The sequence below is a fragment of the Dreissena polymorpha genome, chromosome 1 (genome assembly GCF_020536995.1).
Source record: "Dreissena polymorpha isolate Duluth1 chromosome 1, UMN_Dpol_1.0, whole genome shotgun sequence".
NCBI lineage: Eukaryota > Metazoa > Mollusca > Bivalvia > Myida > Dreissenidae > Dreissena > Dreissena polymorpha.
Window position 1 is genome coordinate 28,288,782 of NC_068355.1, and position 24,460 is coordinate 28,313,241.

General features: G+C 35.9%; 1 protein-coding gene and 1 long non-coding RNA gene across 9 annotated transcripts; one reads left to right on the forward strand and one right to left on the reverse strand.

Moving 5' to 3' along the window:
• Positions 1–6,712: 6,712 nt before the first annotated feature.
• On the reverse strand, positions 6,713–24,012 carry LOC127864955 (uncharacterized). 8 transcript variants are annotated; one of them, XR_008042350.1, is made up of 9 exons: positions 22,371–24,012; positions 21,674–21,961; positions 20,963–21,035; positions 15,520–15,761; positions 13,948–14,094; positions 12,849–12,958; positions 10,974–11,095; positions 6,821–7,246; positions 6,713–6,775 (listed from the first exon to the last, which is right to left on the reverse strand). XR_008042350.1 is itself a non-coding variant. In XM_052404850.1 (5 exons), exons 2-5 carry the CDS (start codon positions 12,948–12,950, stop codon positions 7,178–7,180), a joined length of 360 nt encoding a protein of 119 aa, XP_052260810.1. In that variant the 5' UTR covers positions 12,951–12,958; positions 13,373–13,923; the 3' UTR covers positions 6,783–7,177. The 8 variants fall into 8 exon arrangements, 2 of the variants coding, with proteins under 2 accessions (XP_052260810.1, XP_052260811.1); XR_008042353.1 differs by lacking the exon at positions 6,713–6,775 and having other exon boundaries at positions 6,815–6,864; positions 6,909–7,246; XR_008042349.1 differs by lacking the exon at positions 6,713–6,775 and having other exon boundaries at positions 6,782–7,246.
• Positions 23,630–24,451, forward strand: LOC127865010 (uncharacterized). Its single transcript, XR_008042450.1, has 3 exons — positions 23,630–23,753; positions 24,129–24,182; positions 24,342–24,451. It is a non-coding gene; the product is annotated as an uncharacterized LOC127865010 (long non-coding RNA).
• The last annotated feature ends 9 nt before the right edge of the window (positions 24,452–24,460 follow it).

The window sequence follows — 24,460 nt, forward strand, 5'->3', positions numbered from 1 at the left end:
CGCGTAGCACTCCTAACGATGTACTCACTCTGTGCGAGGTTGAGAAGAAAGGTGTTCCGTACTCTGCAGCCAATGGTAGGTTGCGTAATAAGTAAATTTTTAAGATATTTATAAAACTATTATTTCTCGGTTTCATATTGAAAAATACAGAATGTATATGCAACTGGTCGGCGTTGGAACAGGCACATTACGTGAAAAAAACACGTGAATTTATATTTGAGGATACATGTATTAACTGACCAGTGCCTAGAAGACAGTAGATAGCGACGATGCCGCAGTCAAAACATATCCATACATGTAGAAACAAATCCTTTTACAAATGCTCGTTGATGTTTTGACATGTTCTCGTTCTCAGGCACACGTTAATCGGTTTTCCAAGGATATGTTCACATTGGCACTGCAATCGACGTTTCCGCGAAGGTCCTGTCAAATCTCCGCTGCGCATCAAGCTGTTCCAAAACAGAGAACTGCATCAGTGCCCACAACAACAAAGCGACCTTGACCTGCAGCCTGTTCGATTCTTTGGCATTCCATCCAGGAGACGTCGAAAATGACATCACTGTTGTCAATAGTATTGCCATAACAGAGAATTCAAGGGCAAAGTTGTTCGGGACATAAACCGTCAATTTTTCTGTCGTGTGTTTCAAAGCCACGTTTAGCAAATTGCAAACATCAATATATTCAACAAAACAAATGCGATAACCGTATCTATCACCAATTACATACAAATCAGCTGTACAAACAGTAGACGCACTTTACTATATCACACGTTCCCTTAAGTAATGGCAATTGGTTATTTTCAAACCCGTCAGACACAAGACACAAGCCATTGATTCAGCACAAAACACTGCAGACACACAAAGAAAAATGATTTAAAATTCAGTCACCGCCGTAGGAACGGTCAAACTCGGTCAGCAGCTGGAGCGTGCGCGTCGCGACCGAGGCGAGAGTCGCCCGCAGAAGATCTACTCACTTGTGCGGGTGACTCTGCTAATCCAGCTGAGTCCGTCACCCTCGAGCCGGACGTCTTCCACACTGCTGGGATTGCTGTCTTCTCCAAGATGCAGCGGACTTGTCACCCGCTGTTTATCGTCGAGAGCTCGCTGACCCGGACCTGCCAGAGGGCCTGTCTGTAGAGGGACGGGGATAGTGGGACAGCAAGATCACCAGTGTGGAGGAAAGACGGGGCGGACCTGGGGATACTTTTGCGCTCGGAGTAGCTACTAGAACATCGAGGGGGTGGCCTTATACAGGGACCCCGGGACGGCGGTAATCAGTACGCTCAACGCACTGGGGAAACTGTCTCGGGGATGAAGACGACGGCCGGTGACGACAAGTGGGCCATAAAGGCGGAGCTTTGTGCTGCAGTCCCTTGGCGGTGCTGCGATCAGACATGAATTTGTCTTAAGATTGTCTATCTACCAGTGCACATTAAGGTCTCATTGGCCACCGTACCGTGCACTGGTCTATTTGGATCTAAATGATATCTTTGGCGAATACCCGGAAAGGCGGGGTAAATTTGACCTACTTTGGCTCAAAATTAAACTTTCTCCCCTGAAAGGTCACAGGGGCAGGTCGGACTATAAAGACCTCGTGAAGAGGCCAGTAGGACCTGTCAATAAACTCTGATTCACACACTCAGTTCAATTCCCGTTCTTGGCAGCATGTGCGTTTGGTTGGTTGTCACCATACCGCACAGGTGGGGTTTCCAACTGCCCCCCTCCCCTAAAAAAAACAAGGAAACAAAAAACAACAACACAAAACCACACCAGAAATTAAAAATAATAATCCTGACTTAGAAATAAAGGTAGAAAATAGACGTTCTATGTTTTTAAAGTTAAAACAAAAGTTTAAGTACTGTTTTATTATTTTACTTCGTGAGAACACATCATGTGTCCTCACATGGTTTATTATGTATTTCTTCGTGATCAAAACATATGGTTTGTTGATTGTTGATTAAAGCCACACACTTTGCCTCTGACCATAAATGAAATACTTGTTAATCAATACATATAGATGCAATTTGAAAATGTGCAACATTGTCATTAAATCTAAAGCCTAGTTAGCAAGTAATTTATTATTGTTCAAACGGTTCCACTTTTAAAACAAACCGAAAGTAGGATTTCTAGACGTTTACGTCCATTTCAACAAACGCGATTATTTTTAAGTTTTAAAGCGCAAAAAAGACCGATTTCTACCTTGTAACCACCAGATATATTCTTATTGGCATAGAAAAAATATGTTTCTTATTTATACTTACATTTACTATGCCAAATAAGTTGTTTGGCTTTGAGACGCAGTTTTTTCCACATATTCAAACAACACTGTATCATCCGCGTCATGCGAAAATCGGTCTTATGGCATATGCGGCCAGAGTAGCTCAAGCCAAGCCTGCGCACTTTCCCATCAATGGCTACGCTTTCCGCTTTAAAAAAGGCACGCAAGGTTTGGTAATTACTCCATAGTAGTTTATTCAGTATTCATATTCTTACAAGACTGTGCGATTGCGCAGGCCTGGCTGAAGCTACGTTGGGATCATATTGCACAAGATCAATTTTTGCATGACCCGTGTACAAATCTTATTGCGTCTTATAAATAGAAAATCTAAGCACAATACTTGCCGATAGAAAAGTGAATTCACCTTGTGTTGTTTATAGCAAACTGGCAAATGTCCGTAGACTATTTTGACTTGCATACGTCACACATGTGTGGTTAGATAATTAAACGATTTTCCTTCTACATGTATCATGGGCACTCTACTTTTAGGTAGTTCTGTCTCACAATACAAGACAAATGGCATTTACCGATAGGTTTTCATAAATGTCTTTCCCTAAAATTTGTGTTATTTGATATATTGAAAACAATACTGTGTTATCAACAGAGAGTAGTCTGCATTTGCAAATTTTGCTTTTACCAATAGCATGTAGATATTCTGACGACATGACTTCGTCAGCATCAAATTGCATCACAGCAGTTATCAAATTTAAAGCTTTACCAGCATGATTTTGTAAAATTATCATGTGTGACGACGTCTCAACAACGTCTCTGTCACCATGAGGAAACGTGTGCATACGTCTGAGTGATGTCTCATTGAACTATTTCCTTATAAACGTTACATCAAGTATTGACTGAATGCAAAGACGATGGTGTGCTCAAGTCTAAATCCCGTCATTGTTACCATTTTCACCGAAGAGACCCCTGCAACCTTAATACTTTACCTGAGGAATCCAAAATCAAACGATACTAAACCTCCAAGAACGCCAATCACAATGTGAAATTTGAAAGCTCTTAACGGAATAGTTCTTAAGATATTAACTGTAAACCAATGTCGACCAAAGTATGACGGCGAACTAATAGACGGAGAGGCCAAAATCAATATGTGTGCCATAGTTTCAATAGGGGAGCCAATATAGTACTAATACAATGGTTCATAGTATTTTTATTTGAACTCGCAACACTTTTCCACAGTACAATACTATTCCCATTTAAATGAGATAACTTGTAGTTATCTACTTAAAATAGTGTGCAGGAACAGACTTGGATCAGCAAAAACACATCACTAACATAAACATGTATATCTCTTTAAGTCACATAAACTATATTATTTCCATAACAAATTCAATGATTAAGCAATTAACTTGTACACAAAATAAATGCAACATTTTGCAAATAGAGACCCTCATCACCATACCATTTCTTAAAGATAATTCCGATCCAAATTAATTAAAAAAGATAGTTCATGCATATCGAATGCATGACATATCTTGCGTGCAGTTCTGTCTTACATTGTTCAACATACATCTTTTCACAGCTACTCTGCAGTATAATGTTTTCTGCCATCTTTCAAGATGTCAACATTAAGTTTCTAAACCTTCAAGCAAACAATGTTTTCCCTACCGCACATTCAAAGAAATATTCACAAATAAAGTCATGGGAATTTAAGTGCCCACATAAAAAATCAATAAATGGTGTTGATTTATTTAGAGAGCATAGCATTGCACAACCGAAATATTTAGTATACGTTAACCTCTACGGACTAAACACTGGTTAGTAATGATGGATAAAACAACATGAGTTGTGTAATGTGCTTTGTCTAAACCATACACTGCATGTAGGCGAGAATATAAACACTTCAATTAGCTAGACAATGCAAATGTATGACACTTAATTTAACAGATAACCTGGTTATAGTTTAGATAAATATTTTAACATTATTAAAATACTATTTACAGTAATTTATTGTTATAGTTTAGATAAATATTTTAACAATATTAAAATACTATCAGGGACCTATACAAACAATTGTTTGTATAGGTCCCTGATACTATTTACAGTAATTTAACTTTAAGGACTATGAAGACATAAGTCAGACATATGCACACACAACTGTGCAATACATAAGAGTCTTTAATCAATATGATGTACACAATCAATTTATATAATGCATTTAATAAGTTTCTATAAAGTATATATAAACCCTATATTTAAGAATGCAAAATGTTCATTTGGAATAGATGAAAATATTTATACATTATTGTAAAAATTGCATCTCAAAGTATCAATTAAGTTCAATACAAACATGCTTGCATGGTAACAATTGTTTGATATGCATTCAAATTAACGCAAAATGTAATTTTATTTTCTATGTATCAATATGATTCATTTGAAACATTTCACACAATTAACAAACATCAAGCTATTTTTAGCTCTTAAGCAACAGCACAACAATGTTTCATGCATTCAATTAATGTTCAATATAAACTAATCAAATGTTTAAGGAAATATGGTCTGATGATCGAGTGAAACAAACTGTTACACAACTAGTAAACTGCCGCTATCATCAGCCATAAGTCAATTATTATCATGTATAATATAAATACTAGTACAATATGATTGCTACAATATACACATGTCTTTGACAGACATTTTGAGCAGAACATTTACTTTATCGTCGCAATTGCAAAACTGAAAGCATTGTATGGAAAACTAAATTTTATGATTTCTAATAAATGCCATTATATTTTTATTACACATGTTTTTTAACAAGGAGTATCATATTGTACCATAACTATTAATTCATTGAACAGACGTATATTAGTTAAGTAAGTATTCCACAAAACCCTAATACAAACTGATGGCTGAGTATTAAGTGTGTCATATTTTTAAAAGCTGTATTAATGCACTTCTTATGTTGAGAGATGAACAGAATCATTATCTTACAAGGGATACCACTTTTTTTCAAGCAAAAACATCCCTTTATCTTGCGTACAAATATTCATCACTCTCGCTTGATTTGCAATTGACCGATTTCCAAGTTGAATATATTAATTTTTCTTAAGATAATGCAAAAAAAATTTAAACCAATCTTTCAAAAGTTGCTTAATTTTATTTAGTGAAAGGCATTACATTTACTAGTAACAAGATGTTCCTATTGTCTAAAGGATATTTGCCTCTTCAGAATGTGTTGTTCTGTATCATTAAGAAAGTTTTAAATGAGCATTCCCACAAGCGATGTTTTTTTTTTAATTATCTGGCACCTAAAAGATGTACATGATGAAAATTGTTAATACAAATAAATGTTAACAGCGAAAATCAAAATGGCAACAATAAACACATGATTTACATTGCAAATACAATCATTTCGCAATCGCTCTATATACAAGTGAAAAATGTACTGACCGATATATACAGTGATCACGAATTATTGGTCAAGTTAATCTGGACGTCTAAATGTATACATAAACATATAAAGCATACTAAACTTTACAAAAACAAAAAATATAATTATCATAACTTTGGCCATTATTCCTACACCTCATATTTTCGTTTTTAAATACTCAGTTTCAAAACAAACAAAGCATTTTAAGCAACACAAAAGTCATTCTTAAATCATATTCATGCCAATAAATAAAAAAATAAACAAAAATAAATAACTGGTCGTAAATACAGAATATACAATTTAAGGAAGATTAAATGATTTTGTCTAAAATTAATCAATATTTTCAAGAAATAGTAAGACAATAAACAATATTCTTGATAAAAACCTGACACCAATGGGCACACTTTTAGAGTATCAAAGCCATAGCATAAACATTCTCCATCTGGCTAAACAATTTTTGTAACTACCACCTCTATATTACAAGTTAAGACACAAAAAAACTGAAGCATGTCTCATTACATGAAAATGATGCATTTCTTTAAATTTTGTTAAAGTTACCAGCATCCTTTAAACAGCTTTGACAAATGTAAAAATCAACATTCATAGACATATATTTACTAACATTAAATTTTCCTTAACATTTCCAAAATAAAATGTCATAATACAGACACAGTAATTGGATAGACTTGTAAATTTTGCGCTTAAAATACTTTTTTACATTATTGCTTTTATCAAGTAATCTTTATCTTATTATATTTAAATATAGTTATTTAAAGCCTACACCATAAAATGACTGACAGCATCATAGTTCCAATAAAACATGAACTATTGTTTTTCTTTGAACACAACTTGGATGGTCACATAAAAACATTGCTGGCCACAAGACTGTCTGGCTTTCCATTTTTTGTTGTGATTTGTCAATATGCGATTTCTGTCTGAATCAAGTCACTAATTTTCCACGTGTCCCAATTTCAAAGATGAGACATTCAATTGTACATGTTCACACCATACATGGGGTATGGAGAGACCTTCAATTTTACATGTTCACACCAGACATGAGGAATGTAGAGATCTTCAATTGTACATGTTTTCACCAGACATGGGGTATGTAGAGACCTTCAATTGTACATTTTCACACCAGACATGGAGTATTGTAGAGACCTTCAATTGTACATGTTCACACCAGACATGGGGTATGTAGAGACCTTCAATTGTACATGTTCACACCAGACATGGGGTATGAAGAGACCTTCAATTGTACATGTTCACACCAGACATGGGGTATGTAGAGACCTTCGATTGTACATGTTCACACCAGACATGGGGTATGAAGAGACCTTCAATTGTACATGTTCACACCAGACATGGGGTATGTAGAGACCTTCGATTGTACATGTTCACACCAGACATGGGGTATGTAGAGACCTTCAATTGTACATGTTCACACCAGACACGGGGTATGTTGAGACTAGCATATTTTAAACAGCATTTATATCTCTGAGCTTCTTCGGTATGGGGTTAATATGATAACAACGGTAGCAACAGGCTGTCCTTCTGATTTGCTGGTTTGATTTCGTCAATGGGCGTCTGAAAAAAGAAAGATTCATAACAGTTAATGTCAGTTGTTCATTGTATGTGTGTTACCGATGATAAACAAGAACAAGAATAGCACTTTTATACATTGAGTTACATTAAAAGTTAATCATAACCACTTTATTACCAACTAACTATAAATCTCATCATCAATTAGGAAATATGGGTTGATATTCGAGAAACATACATTTCTTCCATTGGAAAAATATCACCTTATCATTTATAACAATAAGAAAGGGCCAACTAGCCAATAGCAAATAAAACGTGCTGGAGAAGAGTTTAACTGAGATGTATGTGTGAGGTAGGCAAAAGGCAACCGATGCAACCACATTTTACTTTTGACTGAAAACTTCACTACTATAAAATAAATGAACCAATACTAGAGCTTTGTCACGGACGTGACAAATACCCCCACATGCCGCATTGACACAGGTTATTTTGCATGTTGTCTTAACAAAAAAAGCGCACACATGCTCAATGTTTAAAACGCACTAAGTGACCCCGTTACCTAGTTTTTGACCTGGCAAGGCCCATGTTCGAACTTGAACTAAACATCATATAGCTACAACTTCTGACAAAGTTTGGTGAAGCTCTGATGAAAACTACTTGAACAACTTAAAACTAATAATAATGCCGGTATACGTGATCAAAACGAAATATTAAAACACTGCCAAATTTTATGAAAATCTTTATAAAAAAGACAACAATATAGATATAAACATCATGAACTTTTCCATACCAATATCTGCAAAAAAATAAACCCAGAACAAACGCAAAATGAACAAAGATACCTATCAGAGCATGAATGCGCTAAAGCACTGCTAGACATGAAAAACAATAAAAGTCCAGGATCAGATGGCATATCTGCAGAATTTTACAAAATATTTTGGAATTATATTAAGCAATATGTCGTTAATTTTTTTAACTATTCTATAGACACCAATAATCTAACAGAATTGCAAAAACAAAGCATAATTACTTTACTACCTAAGACCGGAAAGGACACCCTTTTGATCGATAACTGGAGGCCCATCTCGCTTCTTAACGTTGATTACAAAATAGCTACAAAATCCATTGCCAATCGTATAAAACCTCATTTAAATAATATAACCAGTGTAAATCAAACAGGATTTATCAAAGGAAGATATAATGGCGAAAATGTAAGACTTTTGCATGAAATTATTGAACTAATGGATGAAAGTAACGAAAACGGTCTCCTATTTTTTCCGATATAACAAAGCCTTCGACAGTCTGGAACATGGATTTATGTTTAAATGCCTCGCCATTTCAGATTGAGTGAGCATACCTTACAGTGGGTAATGCTATTTTATAAAGATGCAACATCACGCGTTACAAATAATGGTCATTTTTCAGATTTTGACGAAATACGAAAATTTACGAAATAACAGAAAATACAAAAGCTTGCAAAATGGTATATAAAGCACTTATACTAAAACAAAAACCAGAAGTATTCAAACAATTTGATAAATGGAAAGAAACTCTGAATAATCAAAACATTAACCAAAGAACCATCTTCAACCAACCAATCAAATTAACTATTGACACCAAACTTAGAAACTTCCAATATAAATACCTCATGCACATTTTACCAAATAATTCTTTCCTCCATAAATGCAATCTCGTTCCATCAGCATTATGTGATTTTTATAATATGCACACAGAAACAAATTTTCACTTATTCTGGGATTGTCATCCTATTCAAAAGTTTTGGATGGATATAAAAAACTTTATTTACAAGTTAGAAAGGTTAGAAAACTTGGAGCTAAATTATGCAACTTTATCATTTTGTAATTGACCCTAGCTGATGCAAACAATTCACATGTCATTAACTTCATAATATTGTTGGCTAAATATTTTATCTTTAAATGCAAACAGGAGAAAACAACACACTAGTAGAAACTTTTATACTATTTTTTAATACTAGAATTTAACTCCAGGAATTAATCCCAACAACACAAAACAAACTACATATATTTAATACTCGCTGGGCACTTGTTTTGTCCAATTTATACACCTACCCTAAAAACATCTTTACACATACTCACTTACATAAGAACACCTACCTTACTTAAAGCAACAAACACCCTTTTTTTCTTTCTTTTTTGTATATTTGTATTATAACCTTTAATGACCTGTGTACACCATTTTTGCAAACTTTAAAATATTGTTTGAAACTATTTCAAACATATTCATTTCACACCAACTATTGTCTTCATAGATGCTATGTATCACAAGTAATATAAAAAACATTGTGAAACATTTTGCTCAATGTATGTATTTCTAGTAATATGTAATAGGCAAAATACACATGCTTTATCTACAACAATCATAGTCTTCAAAAATGCTATGTACCATTATATAGTAATACATTGTGAAACAAACATACTTATTGTGTGTATATTTGACATATTATGTATTATGCTATATGCTAAGTGTATTATGTTTACGAAGGAAATAAACAAGAGCTGTCAGAGAACAGCGCGCTCGACTATTCCAGTGCTTGACAGTATAACGTAAGCCATCTTGGGGAAATTGTTCAGATTCAATAATTTATTAGACGATCTTTCAAAAATAAAAAAATAAATAAAAAAATTCGGTGGGGTAGGGGGGTTGAGAGGGGGGAATAATGTGGGGTGGGGTCATTTATTAGACGATCTTTCAAAAAAATAAAAGAAAAAAAAAATTTTTTTTGGGGGGGCGGTAGGGGGGTGTGAGGGGGCTATAATGTGGTCATTTATAAGATGATCTTTCAAAAGTAAAAATAAGGAAAAACAAATAATTTTTTTTTGGGGGGGGGGGTGGGGGGGGGGGGGGAGGTGGGGGGGGAGGTGGGGGGGGAAGGTGGGAGGGGGCAGGGATTCTGGGTTGGGGCGTGGAGTTTTGTTTGGGTGGACTCCGTTGTGGTATTCAGGTAAGTGTTGTTTTGTCAAAGTATTAATAAAATCTGATCATAAATAAAGAAGCTATGCCAATTTAAGCAAATTGTTCAATTATCTAATTATAAAAGGGGCCATAATTCTGTCAAACAGCTTGATACAGTTGTCTGCTCTTGTTAATAGGTAGGGGTCATGTTGGTAAACAAGTATGCACAATATGAAAGCAATAAGTCAAGGGACAATCAAAATAATTGGGGTAGTACAAAAACGTTAACATTTGCATGCTAACGACGAAGGGTTGAGTAGGATAGCTCCACTATATATATTTCATATATAATAGTCGAGCTAAAAATGGAATAAAAAAAAGAAAACTACTTGAATAAGAGAGCGGACACCATGCTCAATTTTAAAAACATACTAGACACCATTCTCAATTTTTAAAACGCTCTAAGTGACCCCGTGACCTAGTTTTGACCTGGCATGACCCATATTCGAACTTGACCTAGACATCATCTGACCAAGTTTGGTGAAGATTGGATGAAAACAATTTGAATAAGAAAGCGGACACTTAATACAGACCGACCGACAGACTAGATCATCCTATATACCCCCTAAACTTCGTTTGTGGGGGTATAATAAACAAGAAGGCAAGTTCACATGATTGTAAATATGCCTGGTTTTATCACATAAGGAGCAATACTGTTTTAGATCACACACGACCAAAAAAATCCACAGCTGGATTGAAAGATGTATTGACACACAAGGTTAAATCTACATGCACCCACCAATCTCTGAAAGTGAGGCCATGAAAAAAGAAAACTAACCCAAGGTTCCCTCTGCATGCTGTTCATAGACTGAGGGTTGTGGAGCATGGGGATCTCATAATCTGGAGACGATGACAGCAAATGCTCCTGGGACATACTAATTACTCTGCTACCCAGGTTTTCTGGAATAAAAGTAAATCATGCATCAAACAAAACAATTTCAAGGCAATACTAGCATTTTCAATGACAAACCCAACTGATTTCAACCCGACAAAACGCCTGTCAGTGCCTCGACCTATCATATTAACAAGGTAATGTCAAAAGATTTAACTAAAGCCCACCTTGTGCCCACGATGTTCTAGAGTTGTAAAGCGTGTTGAAACTGTGAATGCATTCAATGCATTGAAGCTAAAATCAATAGAGAGAGAGAACATTAGTTCATTTTGGTTTATCACCAAACTTTATTTTAAGAATGTTTAAATAAAAACAAGATCTCCGCGGTCTGAGACAGATGCCTCCCAAAACAGAGCCTTGACACCCATCACTCAATCCTTTGATGACATATCAAATTGATACCAATTTAACACTTAATGTCACAGTGACCTTGACCTTTGAACTAGTGATCCAAATTTCAATAGACATCGTTTACTGTCTAAGACCGATGTACATGTGAGGTCTCAAGTCAATTGGTAAATTTGTTATTAATTGGAAACGATTCTCACACTTATTGTGACAGTGACTTTGACCTTTAACCTAGTGACCCCAATTTCAATAGGGCACATCTACCGTCCATGGTCAGTGTACATGTGAAGTATCGAGCCAATAGGTCAATTTGTTGACGAGTTATTGATCAGAAAGGATTTTCACACGTATTGTGACTGTGACCTTTGACCTAGCGACCCCATTTTCAATAGAGGTCATCTACTGTCCCAGGCAAATGTATATGTGAAGTATCAAGCCTATTGGTCAATTTGCTGACGAGTTATGGATCAGATCATTTTCACACTTATTGTGACAGTGACCTTGACCTTTGAACAAGAGACCCCAATTTCAATAGAGGTCATCTACTGTCCAAGACCAATGCATATGTGAAGTATGAAGCCAATAGATCAATTCGTTGACGAGTTAGTTATAGGAAATCAACTGGTCTACCAACACACGAACGACAGACCGGCAAACATCCCGCAAAATAATATACCCCCTCTTCTTTGAAGGGGCATAAAATACACGTGGCGGGTTAACAAGAAATGGTTTAAATATACTTGTTCTAGAAAAAGTGTTATACATTTATGAAGATTTACCAAATGCAACACTTTTTTATGTTCAGTACAAAAACAGAAACTAACGTGAGGACAGTTTAAAAGTCATTTGCATGTGTTTTATTTTGAAATCACTTGAATTTACAGGGTTTTACATTTACACACTGTTATTTTTTAAGGTAAAAAATTAACCTTGAATACATTGATATAGTGACTCATCTGAGAATACGCCAAAGACAAGTGCAATTATGACAGCTTGTTTATTGCAATAGACATGTGCACAGGTCGGTACTGGATTAGTCTCTTTATAGGCAGGGCTCTACTTCTAATAGGGGTCTGATGCAAAGTCGGATACACACTCTTTTTAATTGCATCCTTACAAACTGACAAAAAGTATGGTGGAAAAAAAGTGTCAGATTGTGTGCACTGTTGTAGATTAATTTAATATTTTAAATTGATTTATGACAAACGTAATGTCCTATTGATATTCGACACACATTTGCATTTTTTAGAAACAAACAATTTACTGGCTGGCTGATGTTGAACAAAAATATTGTAATAATTGTTTTCATATTTTTACTTCAGTGAATAATATCAAATCTATATTTAAACTATATAAATATATATAATTACCTAACTAAATCATATAATAATTAGGTTTAAAATAAACCCATACAAGCAGGTAAGCCACTGGAAATTTTCGTATTGTGTCTTGGCTTCCTCTGCTGACGTGAGTCATTTCGTCCCTGCAGTCTCGGATGTCATGTTGTGAAGTCATCTTCTTTACTGAAAATTATAAAAAATATTTTAAGGGAAATGTTTAAAGATATATTCCTGTTCTGTAGTCAATTCGTTTACAGTAAAACAATGGAGCAATATTTTTAAGTATTGTTCTTACTGTCAGTGATTGAGCAATATTTAAATGAACATGTTTCTGTTGATGCCCTTTTTTAGTCATTTTGACAAATGTGTATGTGTATTTCTTTTGACCTTGCAGTCAAGGATAACCCATGAAAGTGCAAACACTTATTTCCAATGGGGTCCTTTGTTTTTGCTGAATAGACAGCAAGCAGAAGAGACAGTATTGAGATACAAGGAATCCGGGTGCAATACCCTAGCTCTTTGCGAATAGATCCCTTGGTTCTTTTACGTGCTCAGTGTATAGAACCGATACACGCAAGAATCACCTGGGTTTCATACCAGTACATCTCTAGTGGGAAACACTTGAAGCACTTCTGAAATTTCCAGTGCCCCGGCCAGGAATTGAAACGGGGACCTCTGGATTGGTAGACCAGTGTGTTACCACTTGACTACCGCACCACCCGTATAAAAATACAAAATTGTAAAAAAATACAAATTTAAAGGTAAATGTTAATACATTAACGTAGTGATGCCCTGTTCTGCAGTCATTTTGTTTACAAATACAGATGGAACAATATAATATAACTTGGTCATCGAGTTATCCATATCATTTTTCAAACATTATTAAACCACAACAACACAGTTTATGGAATAACCTAAAGTAATAAATATACAAAATTAAGAAAGAAAATTATAAAAACTGCCTTCTTTTGGGTTTTTAACTGAGATTATTACTATTATTTTGTATTAAAAGCAGTAAAAGCAATTCGCAATACCATACTGCAAAAATTGGTATTCTTTGTAGTTATATGTTTGTATGTTTTTTTTATATATGTATATGTAGCCACTTTAAATGTGCTTTAGTTATGTCAGTCTGGTCAATCAAACTACTCATGAAATCTGTGAACAAGTACCTTTAAAACCATACACTTTTTTACTGCAGTGACTATCTAAGCCCATGTGACCTTGAACCTGACCATTAGGTGAGTCCAAGGGCAAGGTCACAGTCCCGTTGGAGGTTTTCATCGCAAGGCACTGGGTGGATTTGGGAGACCCTCAACCTGGTAAGTAAAAGAGAGGAAAAGTGATTAAATCAAACAATAAATCAAAGCATAGTCAATATATCAATATGTTACAAGGGCTGTTTGTAAAACATGCATGCCCCCCATATGGGCTGTCCGTTGTAGTGGCAGCCATTGTGTGAATACAATTTTTGTCACTGTGACCTTGACCTTTGACCTAGTGACCTGAAAATCAATAGGGGTCATCTGCGGGTCACGATCAATGTACCTATAAAGTGTCATGATCCTAGGCAAAAGCGTTCTTGAGTTATCATCCGAAAATCATTTTACTATTTCGGGTCACCGTGACCTTGACCTTTGACCTTGTGACCTCAAAATCAATAGGGGTAATCTGCAAGTCATGATCAATCTACCTATGAAGTTTCATGATCCTAGGCGAAAGCGTTCTTGAGTTATCATCCGGAAACCATTTTACTATTTCTGGTCACCGTGACCTTGACCTTTGACCTAGTGACCTCAAAATCAATAGGGGTCATCTGCGAGTCATGAGCAATGTACCTATGAAGTTTCATGATCCTAGGCCCAAGCGTTCTTGAGTTATCGTCTGACAACCACCTGGTGGACGGACCGACCTACAGACCGACCGACAGACCGACCGACATGAGCAAAGCAATATACCCCCTCTTCTTCGAAGGGGGGCATAAAAATATGTTTGGAAACGAATTTTTGATAATGAATGAACATTATAAAGAAAATGATCCTTAAATTTGTGCATGAATACTTGTATAAGCTACCGTTCATATGCGTGAGTGTTGTTGATGTATTGTGTCATATACAATTATGATCATACACAGGAATCAGCAAATATCTTCTACAACTCCATTTGTTTTATTAAAACAATCCATGTTGAGTGGACAACACACCGTGGCAAAAAGGTAGCTCAAACGTGGAAGACAAATCGCTGCTCTGCAAAATCCGTCAAAAGACAAATATATTCTGGAATATTTGTCATATTGCAAAATGATTGTTCCTTCATCAAACATTATTGATTACAAGTGATGCAAATGCTTTATGCTTTCTTTTTTATTAACAAAAATATTCACACAACTGTGGGCACAATGCCAGTTAATAACCTTGAAAAGAATATAAGTTACACAGCCTCTGAATTCCCATGTGTGGTGAGATACAAAGATATTAATTTGAACTTGTGCAAAAGTTACTTGGCCAATGATAAGTAAGGGCTTTGTCACAAGATGACCATCTACCAATCAAACCCAGACTTCATGGGGTTTACACAACTGAAGAATCATTTCCCTTGAGAAATGTAGATGTGGTTTGATAAAATTGTTTTACATAATATGCAGACAAAACGCCCATCTAACTAACCAACTAACAGAAAATTGACTCAAATACATCCTCTCTAAGACTTGGTTTGTGGGTTTTAATAAAATTATCATGCATTACCATCCCCAACTTGAAGGTCATGTTATCCACTGTTGCTGTGAGATTATGATGTTCATAGAGCATTGAGAGCATAGGTGCATCATGAACCTGACCCCCACGGCTGAGGCTGCTGCTGGAGCCCAGACGGTTTGACATTCGGCCTGGAATCCTGTTTCTCTGAAGGATCACGTTGATGCATTCACATTGTGTATTAGCTTGGCCAGATTTTCAGGGAAGGGTGCTTTGTAAATTGACAGTTTTTCCTGTAAAATAAAATAGAAACAATGTGAAACAGTTGCATCAGCACGAGATTATCCTATTCATCTCAACAAGGTCATTTTAAGTAGGCAAGTCACCATTTGACATGAAGTTAGACACAGGGCATAAACTCTACAAAGCATTGCAAAGTTTTTGCAATGTGAGCAGTACACCGAAAGATATGTAAATTGTCAAGAAAATTACGCCAAGTGCATAAATTATTATGGTATTTATGCTTAGACAGGGCTTATTTTTTCACTCAGTTCATAATCCAAATAAATAAACAACGAGAATGCCAACAACATACGCCTGTTTAGAAAACTGTGTTACAGTGATTGTGAGTGCAATGGCAGACAAGTTTGATTTGGTCAAATTGTGTTCATTAAACAAAAACATATGTTGAAAGTGCTAAAGTCGATCTGGCTGCTAACAAAACTTGGACGAGAGATGATGATAAAAAATATTATCACCAATTATTATGATGATCCAATGTTTTGAAATATAGAGCAGATAGAATGTTAAAGGCAAACCACTAAAAGACGCCACATTTTTACCCATAGTAAATAATTTTTAAATACTATTAAACCCTTATAATTACAAAACAAAGACTTTTAGTTAACATAGGCTGAAATATCAAAATTATCTAACTCGCTATTGTATCTGGTTTCATTTTTGTTTAATGGCATCATTTAATGCGTCATTTTGCCATAGACAAATGAAAAGAAACAGTCATTATGGAAGTTAAAAAGTCAACCAACCGCCTCCCAAACATAACCTACACTGCTCGGGTTCCGGTAAATGCCAACGGTAACGTCATATTTGCTGTGTAAAGGTTGGCACAAAATAATGATGTAATTTCGCAACAAGGGAATGGAACAATAAAATGGTAATACAAATAAATGAGTTTATAATTTGTAGATGCATTTGGTTCATCGAGCTATGAAAAGGTCACATGGACAGAATCATAATGCCACATGTATATGAATATTCACAAAATTGAGCCTCACTCCATGAAAATGGGGTTAAATGTATAGAGGATATTTGTTGGATTCGATGGAATATCGATTTTATTTCACGAGTGATCATATACAATAATATTTTCACAAGTGGCGCAGCCAGGCTGCGGTAGTGAAAATATTCATTTTTTATGATCACAAGTGAATTAAAATATATATTCCATCAAATCCAACACATTTTCTTTTTATTTAATGCTTTTTTCACTGCTTATTAATATTGATAAAGAGATAAGCTTGATAATTTCGCTGTATTTATGACGTCATTTAGTCGAAAAAATGACGTCATTTCACCGTAAAACTGAAAAATATCGATTTTTTTCACTGTTATTTTTCACTGTTTAAAACAGTGAAATACCAGTTTTATTTCACTGATATTTCTCTTTAAACCACCGGAAAGCATAAATTAAATGTATGTAGAGTATTGTCTCAAGTTAGCCTATGCAGTTCTCACAGGCTAATCACTGACGACAATCCGCCTTAGCTAGATTTTTGCCAAAAAGACTTCCTTTATACAAACAAATACCATTACAGCTACAAGTGTTAACCCAGATTAGCCTGCGTGGACGACACTTTAAGCACATGTTCAAGCCTCAATTGTTATTATCCGCTCAAATATTAAAAAAAACATTCACCAAAGGTGAATCTCCAATTTAATTTTCTCAAGTCTCATACATTTGAAAGCCTTCGTCAATCGAACTGTTGATTGCTGAATTTTAAGTGTTGTTGTTGCTGGTGCTGCTGATGTTCCAATTAAGGCTGAAGCAGCAATTTCATGTCAACTCTTTCTCTCTTTCACACTTCAACTTCAGCTTTGTTGTTGCAAGAGAGACTGAGGACCTTTGAACATAGAATGAGTAGAAAACATACATTTTGTTTTAAAATTAAACACCATAAGTATTTTAAGTACACTGAGCAACACAACACACAGCATATTTCTTTAATGCAAAAATTATCTTTAAAAACATCAATAAGTTCCTTAATTGAAAGCAATCCAATATATCCTTCTTGCTTATTGAAACAAGAGGGTCAGGATGACCCTGAAGACTTACGTTAGTTCAACTTAAAACTTTGGTAGAAGACTTGAAGTTTCGAAAATGGCCTTGATATTGTAAAGATAAACATTCTGACCCAGTTTGAACATGATTGAGTCAATACATATGGCTTCTAGAGTGGTTTATGATTTAACTTTTTTAACTTGTTAATAGAAAGATGTGACCCGATTTCAAACTTGGTCTAGACAAAATACAAAAATCATTCAAATGAAGTTTTATGAAGATTAAATGTCAATAAAGTTATCTAGAGTGGTAACAAGATATTAAGAACATTTGAACTAGTGACCTAGTTTTTGAATGCACATGATGTGAATCCAATGTCAAGCATTCAAGATTATCATTATGACCACGTTTCACCAAGAATGAGTTATTAATGTGAGTTCTAAAGTGAAAAGAAGGTTTTTATATATTGTACCTGGTGACCTAGTTTTTGGATGAATGTTACATTGAAAGAAACTTAGCCTCAAAAATTAAAAGATAAACATTTTGACCAAGTTTCATCAAATTGAGTCATAAATGTGGCATCTGGAGTGGAGTTCTACAATTTGACTTAGCACATAACCTGAACTCCAAATTGGCATACATATTGTCAATATAAGCATACCCACTAAGTTGTATCAAGATAAAGTCATATATGTTGCCCCTGTGGTGGCATCAATATATACTTCTTGCCAAGTTTCATCAAGATTGGATTAACAAATTAGGCCTCTAGAGTGGTAACGAGCCAAAAGTTGACCACGCAGTACAGCACAATACTTAACATAGTGTTATCACAATAAATGCTTTATAGAGTAAGCTTAAAACAGATCTAAAAATGTGTTCATATGTATCACATATCACTAACAAGTTTTCTGGGGTCTATAGCAATTGGGGAAATCAATTCCTGATGTAGTCGATACAAAGCTTCTTATACTACTACTATCACTTGCATATAATAACAATTTCAATCACATTATTGGCTATTAAAGTTGCTATTCAGATCCCCAAAAGTATAAAACCCATTGTACAAAAAACATTGACCCCTTTTTATAGAAATGACTGTTTCATTATGATCATTACATTTGATATGGAACATGATTTTGCAAAGAGTTAAAGAATAAGTTTTGATTGGTACCTACAAATAATTTGCATATTATTGCCATTTTTTAAATAAAGCTTTTGTTGGTCAATATAACCCATAATTTGAGTGTAATGTGTGAAACTCTTGTATTGTATTGAAGATGCCTTAGTTTCACGTTTAACCCTCAAATTGAAATAAGATAGTCTGGTCAATTAATTGAAGTGCAGAAAACCCAGTTAGCATTTGGGTTTTACCAATTTGTTAAACTTGATTGCAACAAAAGACTTAAGTTTATAAAAGCAGCATTTAGGGAAAATTTGGCTTAATGCATGTGCAGTCGGCGCAGGCTAATCAGGGACAAATTTTTTAACAAGACAGGATTTTCATAAAGAAGAGACTACCTGAAACAAAAAAAGCAAAAAAGTGCAAAAAAAGTGGATAATGTCGTCCCGTACTAGCCTGTGCGGAATGCACAGGCTAATCTAGGGTGAGGCTTAAAGCAGCACATGCATTAAGACAAGTTTTCTAAGAACGAGGCATTTTAAGACGGGAACTCGTGCTAGGTGATCAGCAGTGATTCCTTTTCCAATGATAAGGGGAATTACCTCAGTTTTTAATTTATATTTATTTGGGGCTGTTGTTCGGCCACATTCCAAATGTAACAAAGTATACATTTTTCTAAAATGACTGAATAAAATTAACAAGTGAAGGTTTCCAAAGCAAGGAAAAAATATATGCCATTTCCATTTTATTTTCCTATTCAGCTCTACAAGTTGATCCATAGAAAATGGAATATTTAACACACTTGTATCCTCAATATTAAAGTATTTGTTACCAAAAACTACCACAACACCAATTTCTCAATTTTACTTAAGCCAAGTAAATTTGTTGAATTGATATCCCCTGCCAAATAAATTTTGTTTATGAATGGGTGTAGAACTAAAATAAAAGGTATAAGTGAAGGGTTGTGCCTTTTGTTAATTATTTTTTTAACTCATTTGTACCTGTGATGGGTTTGCAGACAATAAAATGCAGATAGCATATTTTTCATGAATCAATTAACTATGGACAGTTATTACAGAATCCATTAATGCATAGTAAAAGAATGACTAAATAATGAATAATTCATAAAATTTGTGACCTTTAACCACGATGTGTAACCTTCACCTTGACCCCTAGGATTATGAATGTTGAATGTGAAGCACCCCCAGATGATTGAGACCAACTATGGCAAGTTTCATGGCTCTGGCTCATGTGTTAATGGAGATAAAGATTTATGCTTAAATTGAAAAGCATTTTTTCAAGATACAAAGGGCCATGACCTTAGCCCCTAGGATTATGGGTGTTGAATGTGAATCACCCTCAGATGATTGAGACCAACTATGGCAAGTTTCATGGCTCTGGCTCATGTGTTAATGGAGATAAAGCTCTAAGCTTATATTAAAAAGCATTTTTTTTCAAGGTACACAGGAACTTAACTCCGTTATTAACAGATGGTGTACAATGCCATTTGACGTGCATCATCCTCTTATCCATATATATACTCATACCAAATTTCAACGAATCAAATCCGCCAAAGCATTTTTCAAGATATGGCCCCAGACACAACAGTGCCGGACAGATGGAAAGACGTACGGACGGACGTCAAAACCATATCCCTCCTCCTATGGCGGGGAAAAATAAAAAGACAGTTTTTCTCGAATACAAAAAGTCCCAGCCCCATTCCAAAAGTGATGAGACAAACTATTACTGGGACTTACCTGCTGAGATGTAGTGCCTGTGTATTACTGGGACTTTATAACTGGGACTTACCTGTTGAAAGGTAGTGCCTATGTATTACTGGGACTTACCTGTTGAGAGGTAGTGCCTGCGTATTACTGGGACTTACCTGTTGAGAGGGAGTGCCTGTGTATTACTGGGACTTACCTGTTCAGAGGTAGTGCCTGCGTATTACTGGGACTTACCTGTTCAGAGGTAGTGCCTGCGTATTACTGGGACTTACCTGTTCAGATGTAGTGCCTGTGTATTAATGGGACTTACCTGTTGAGAGGTAGTGCCTGTGTATTACTGGGACTTACCTGTTAAGATGCAGTGGCTGTGTTGCAGTTGAGGAACATCATTTGCTGGGCCAAACTTGTGATGATAAGGGCCCTATGAACAGATAGAAATATCTTAACAAATCCCAGAAATGTATTCAATGCATTCAGAAATGACATCAGTTACATGGACCAAATATAAACCCACGGGACTTTGCTGTTTAACACAACGTTTTTATGACGGTTTTACCAGGATCAGTCAATGACCACTAGGACCAAGTTTATTAATAAAATAAACTATGTAGGGGACCTATAGATCATGTTCCATACCAAATATGAAACACCTGGGCTTTGAAGTTTCAAACAAAGATTTTGGCTGTCCCTATATATGTATATGTAATACTGGGAAATCCCAGAGCTTAGCCAGTATTGACCCTTGAGACATAATTTGGTAACAATTTTAGCAAACTAAATATTAAACCTCTTGGCTATGCAGTTTCAAAAAAGAAGAAAAAAATGAGGAACATTTCTGGGAGATTTCATTTAATTCTCTCCAGTACTTTAGGAGGCAATGTCTCTTGACAAAAAGTTGACAGACGTACACATACACATCGCAAAAGAATGGACAACATACACCATGGTATCAAAATGCATCCATAGTTTCAGGCCTCAAGTAGCAGAAAAAAAAGACAAAATCCGTACTTTACCAAAAATTATTTGAATGACTGTGAAACTCTTTGTATTACAATCTACCTTGTAGATGAGGTTATATCTGCCCCTGAGAAGGGAAGTTTGGAGCCCCATTGTTAGACTGGATGTACCCTTGGGGTAGGACTCATTCAGCTTTGCCCCAAATTCCTGGCCCAAGAGCTCACCGCCTATACCAAGGATTTGTCCCCGGGCGTCCAGGCCCAGCTGACCAGAGAGCCTGTTGTTGTCCGCTGTGTACAGATGTGTGACTGCATGGGGTCCTGTAACGGCCCAGCTGACCAGAGAGCCCGTTGTTGTCCGCTGTGTACAGATGTGTGACTGCATGGGGTCCTGCAAGAATCGCAAAAACAAGAAAATCCAGGATTTTAATCAATTTTTTATATACTTCTTCACAAATAAAAATGCATTTTAGTCGTAGAAGTGTGGTCATTAAGTTATCGTTTTCCTGGATTAACTAAGTGCATATACTTATGCCATTAACTGACAACTGACATACTAGAATCATTAAGAGAATGGGAAATGGAAAACAACATCTTCTAATCCGTATAAAAATACTCAGCTAAAAAAGTGTCATTGCTGTCTAGTCAAACAAGAATTTGTAATAATTGTGATGCAGATTATACCCCAATGCCGCAAGTCAGAATATGTAGCATGATGTTATAGAATGTCTCAGTTTTGTAATTTTTAGTGTAGAATGATACAATGTACATTCACAACCTCATATGAGAAGGAACAATACCTGAAAGTTTGAAAGCTGAACGTTGAATCGTTAAGTGAACGCCCACAGACAGATGGAAAGACAGACAGATAGACGTCCGTCCAAGGGGATTCCATTATACCCCAATTAACAGGGAGTATAATTAATAAATATCTTCAGGGCATATCATCACTCCAGTTGCATATCTGTAAATACTGAAAACCTGGACAGGTGGTAAATTGTAGTTTATAGATATTCTTATTTAAAATAAATGCAGATAATTATTTCATAGAATGTTTACTGCATTTCAATAATTGTTTAACTTATCTTAAACAACATTTAATAAGTATCATGTTTAATTTATGAAAGGGGATTATTTGTAATATACAAGTGAAAACAAAGAAACAACTTTTGGTCTAGAGGCTGAATTTTGGCACAAAAATGTATGAAAATATGCCCTGACCTTTTAAGATTAACACTGATATCAAATCAACACTTATAAGTATTTATTTACTCAGTTTGACCAGTTAATAAAAAGAGTCGTTCCAGATTAGACTGTGCTGTCTGCACAAACAGCCACGACTCTTTCCACTTTAATGGAGTTTTTTGTTTTAAAGGCATATTCAGAACACGTGGTCACTAATAAGCCTGGGCAGACTTAACACGCTTATCTGGGACAACACTTTAGCACTGTTTTTCCAGAGCGCAGCTAATATACTACCTGTTTTTGTTGCTGCTGCTGCGGCTGCAGCAAGGCCATAGGCAGAGATTGTGTGAGTCCCGAAAGTGAAGTCGCCAACCAAAAACTGGGAATGTTGGACAGCACTGTTCCTCGTGCATCAGGTTCTCATTATTTGAGAGCAACGTATCGAGGTCAGTCAAGTTAACAGACGAGTCACTCAGCACCTGCTCTGTCTGTTAGATCCGATTATTTTATCTTGAGTGACTTGTCAAGACAGAAGTCAGACTCACCAAGCCACCATGCAAGATGTTCATAGGTGACACGCTGAATTGCTTGAGCGACTTGTAGTATTTGTGCAAGATATTAATACCTGGAGTGCTGATTTTCTTGAGCGACTTGTAGTATTTGTGAGATGTTCATAGGTGACGTGCTGAATTTGTTGAAGACTTGTAGTATTTCAAGGGGATGATCATACGTGGCGTGCTGAATGTCTTGAACAACTTGTATTATTTGTGGGAGATGTTCATAGGTGGCGTGCTGAATTTCTTGAGTGACTTGTAGTATTTGTGAGATGTTCATAGGTGGCGTGCTGAATTTCTTGAACGACTTGTAGTATTTGTGGGAGATGTTCATACGTGGCGTGCTGAATTTCTTGAACGACTTGTGGTATTTGTGGGAGATTTTCATAGGTGGCGTGCTGAATTTCTTGAGCGACTTGTAGTATTTGTGCGAGATGTTCATAGGTGGCGTGCTGAATCTTGAGCGACTTGTAGTATTTCTGGGAGATGTTCATACGTGGCCTGCCAAATTTTTAAACAACTTGTAGTATTTGTGCGAGATGTTCATACGTGGTGTGCTGAATTTCTTGAGCAACTTGTAGTATTTGTGGGAGATGTTCATAGGTGGCGTGCTGAAATTCTTGAACGACTTGTAGTATTTGTGGGAGATGTTCATAGGTGGCGTGCTGAATTTCTTGAGCGACATGTAGTATTTGTTGGAGATGTTCATAGGTGGCGTGCAGAATTTCTTGACCGACATGTAGTATTTGTGCGAGATGGTCATAGGTGGCGTGCTGAATTTCTTGAGCGACTTGTAGTATTTGTGGGAGATGTTCATAGGTGGCGTGCAGAATTTCTTGACCGACATGTAGTATTTGTGCGAGATGGTCATAGGTGGCATGCTGAATTTCTTGAGCGACTTGTAGTATTGGAAGATGTTTATAGGTGGCGTGCTGAATTTCTTGAGCGACTTGTAGTATTTGTTAGAGATGTTCATAGGTGGCGTGCAGAATTTCTTGACCGACATGTAGTATTTGTGCAAGATGGTCATAGGTGGCATGCTGAATTTCTTGAGCGACTTGTAGTATTGGAAGATGTTCATAGGTGGCGTGCTGAATTTCTTGAGCGACTTGTAGTATTTGTGGGAGATGTTTATAGGTGGCGTGCTGAAT

Excerpts from the sequence above, each read along its gene's own strand:
- LOC127864955 (XM_052404850.1), bottom strand. The coding sequence starts at position 12,950 with ATGACTTCACAACATGACATCCGAGACTGCAGGGACGAAATGACTCAC. Across the intron at positions 11,096-11,254 it reads TAGAACATCGTGGGCACAAG|AAAACCTGGGTAGCAGAGTA; the intron begins GTGGGCTTTAGT and ends CTTTTATTCCAG. Across the intron at positions 7,247-10,973 it reads GCATGCAGAGGGAACCTTGG|ACGCCCATTGACGAAATCAA; the intron begins GTTAGTTTTCTT and ends TTCTTTTTTCAG.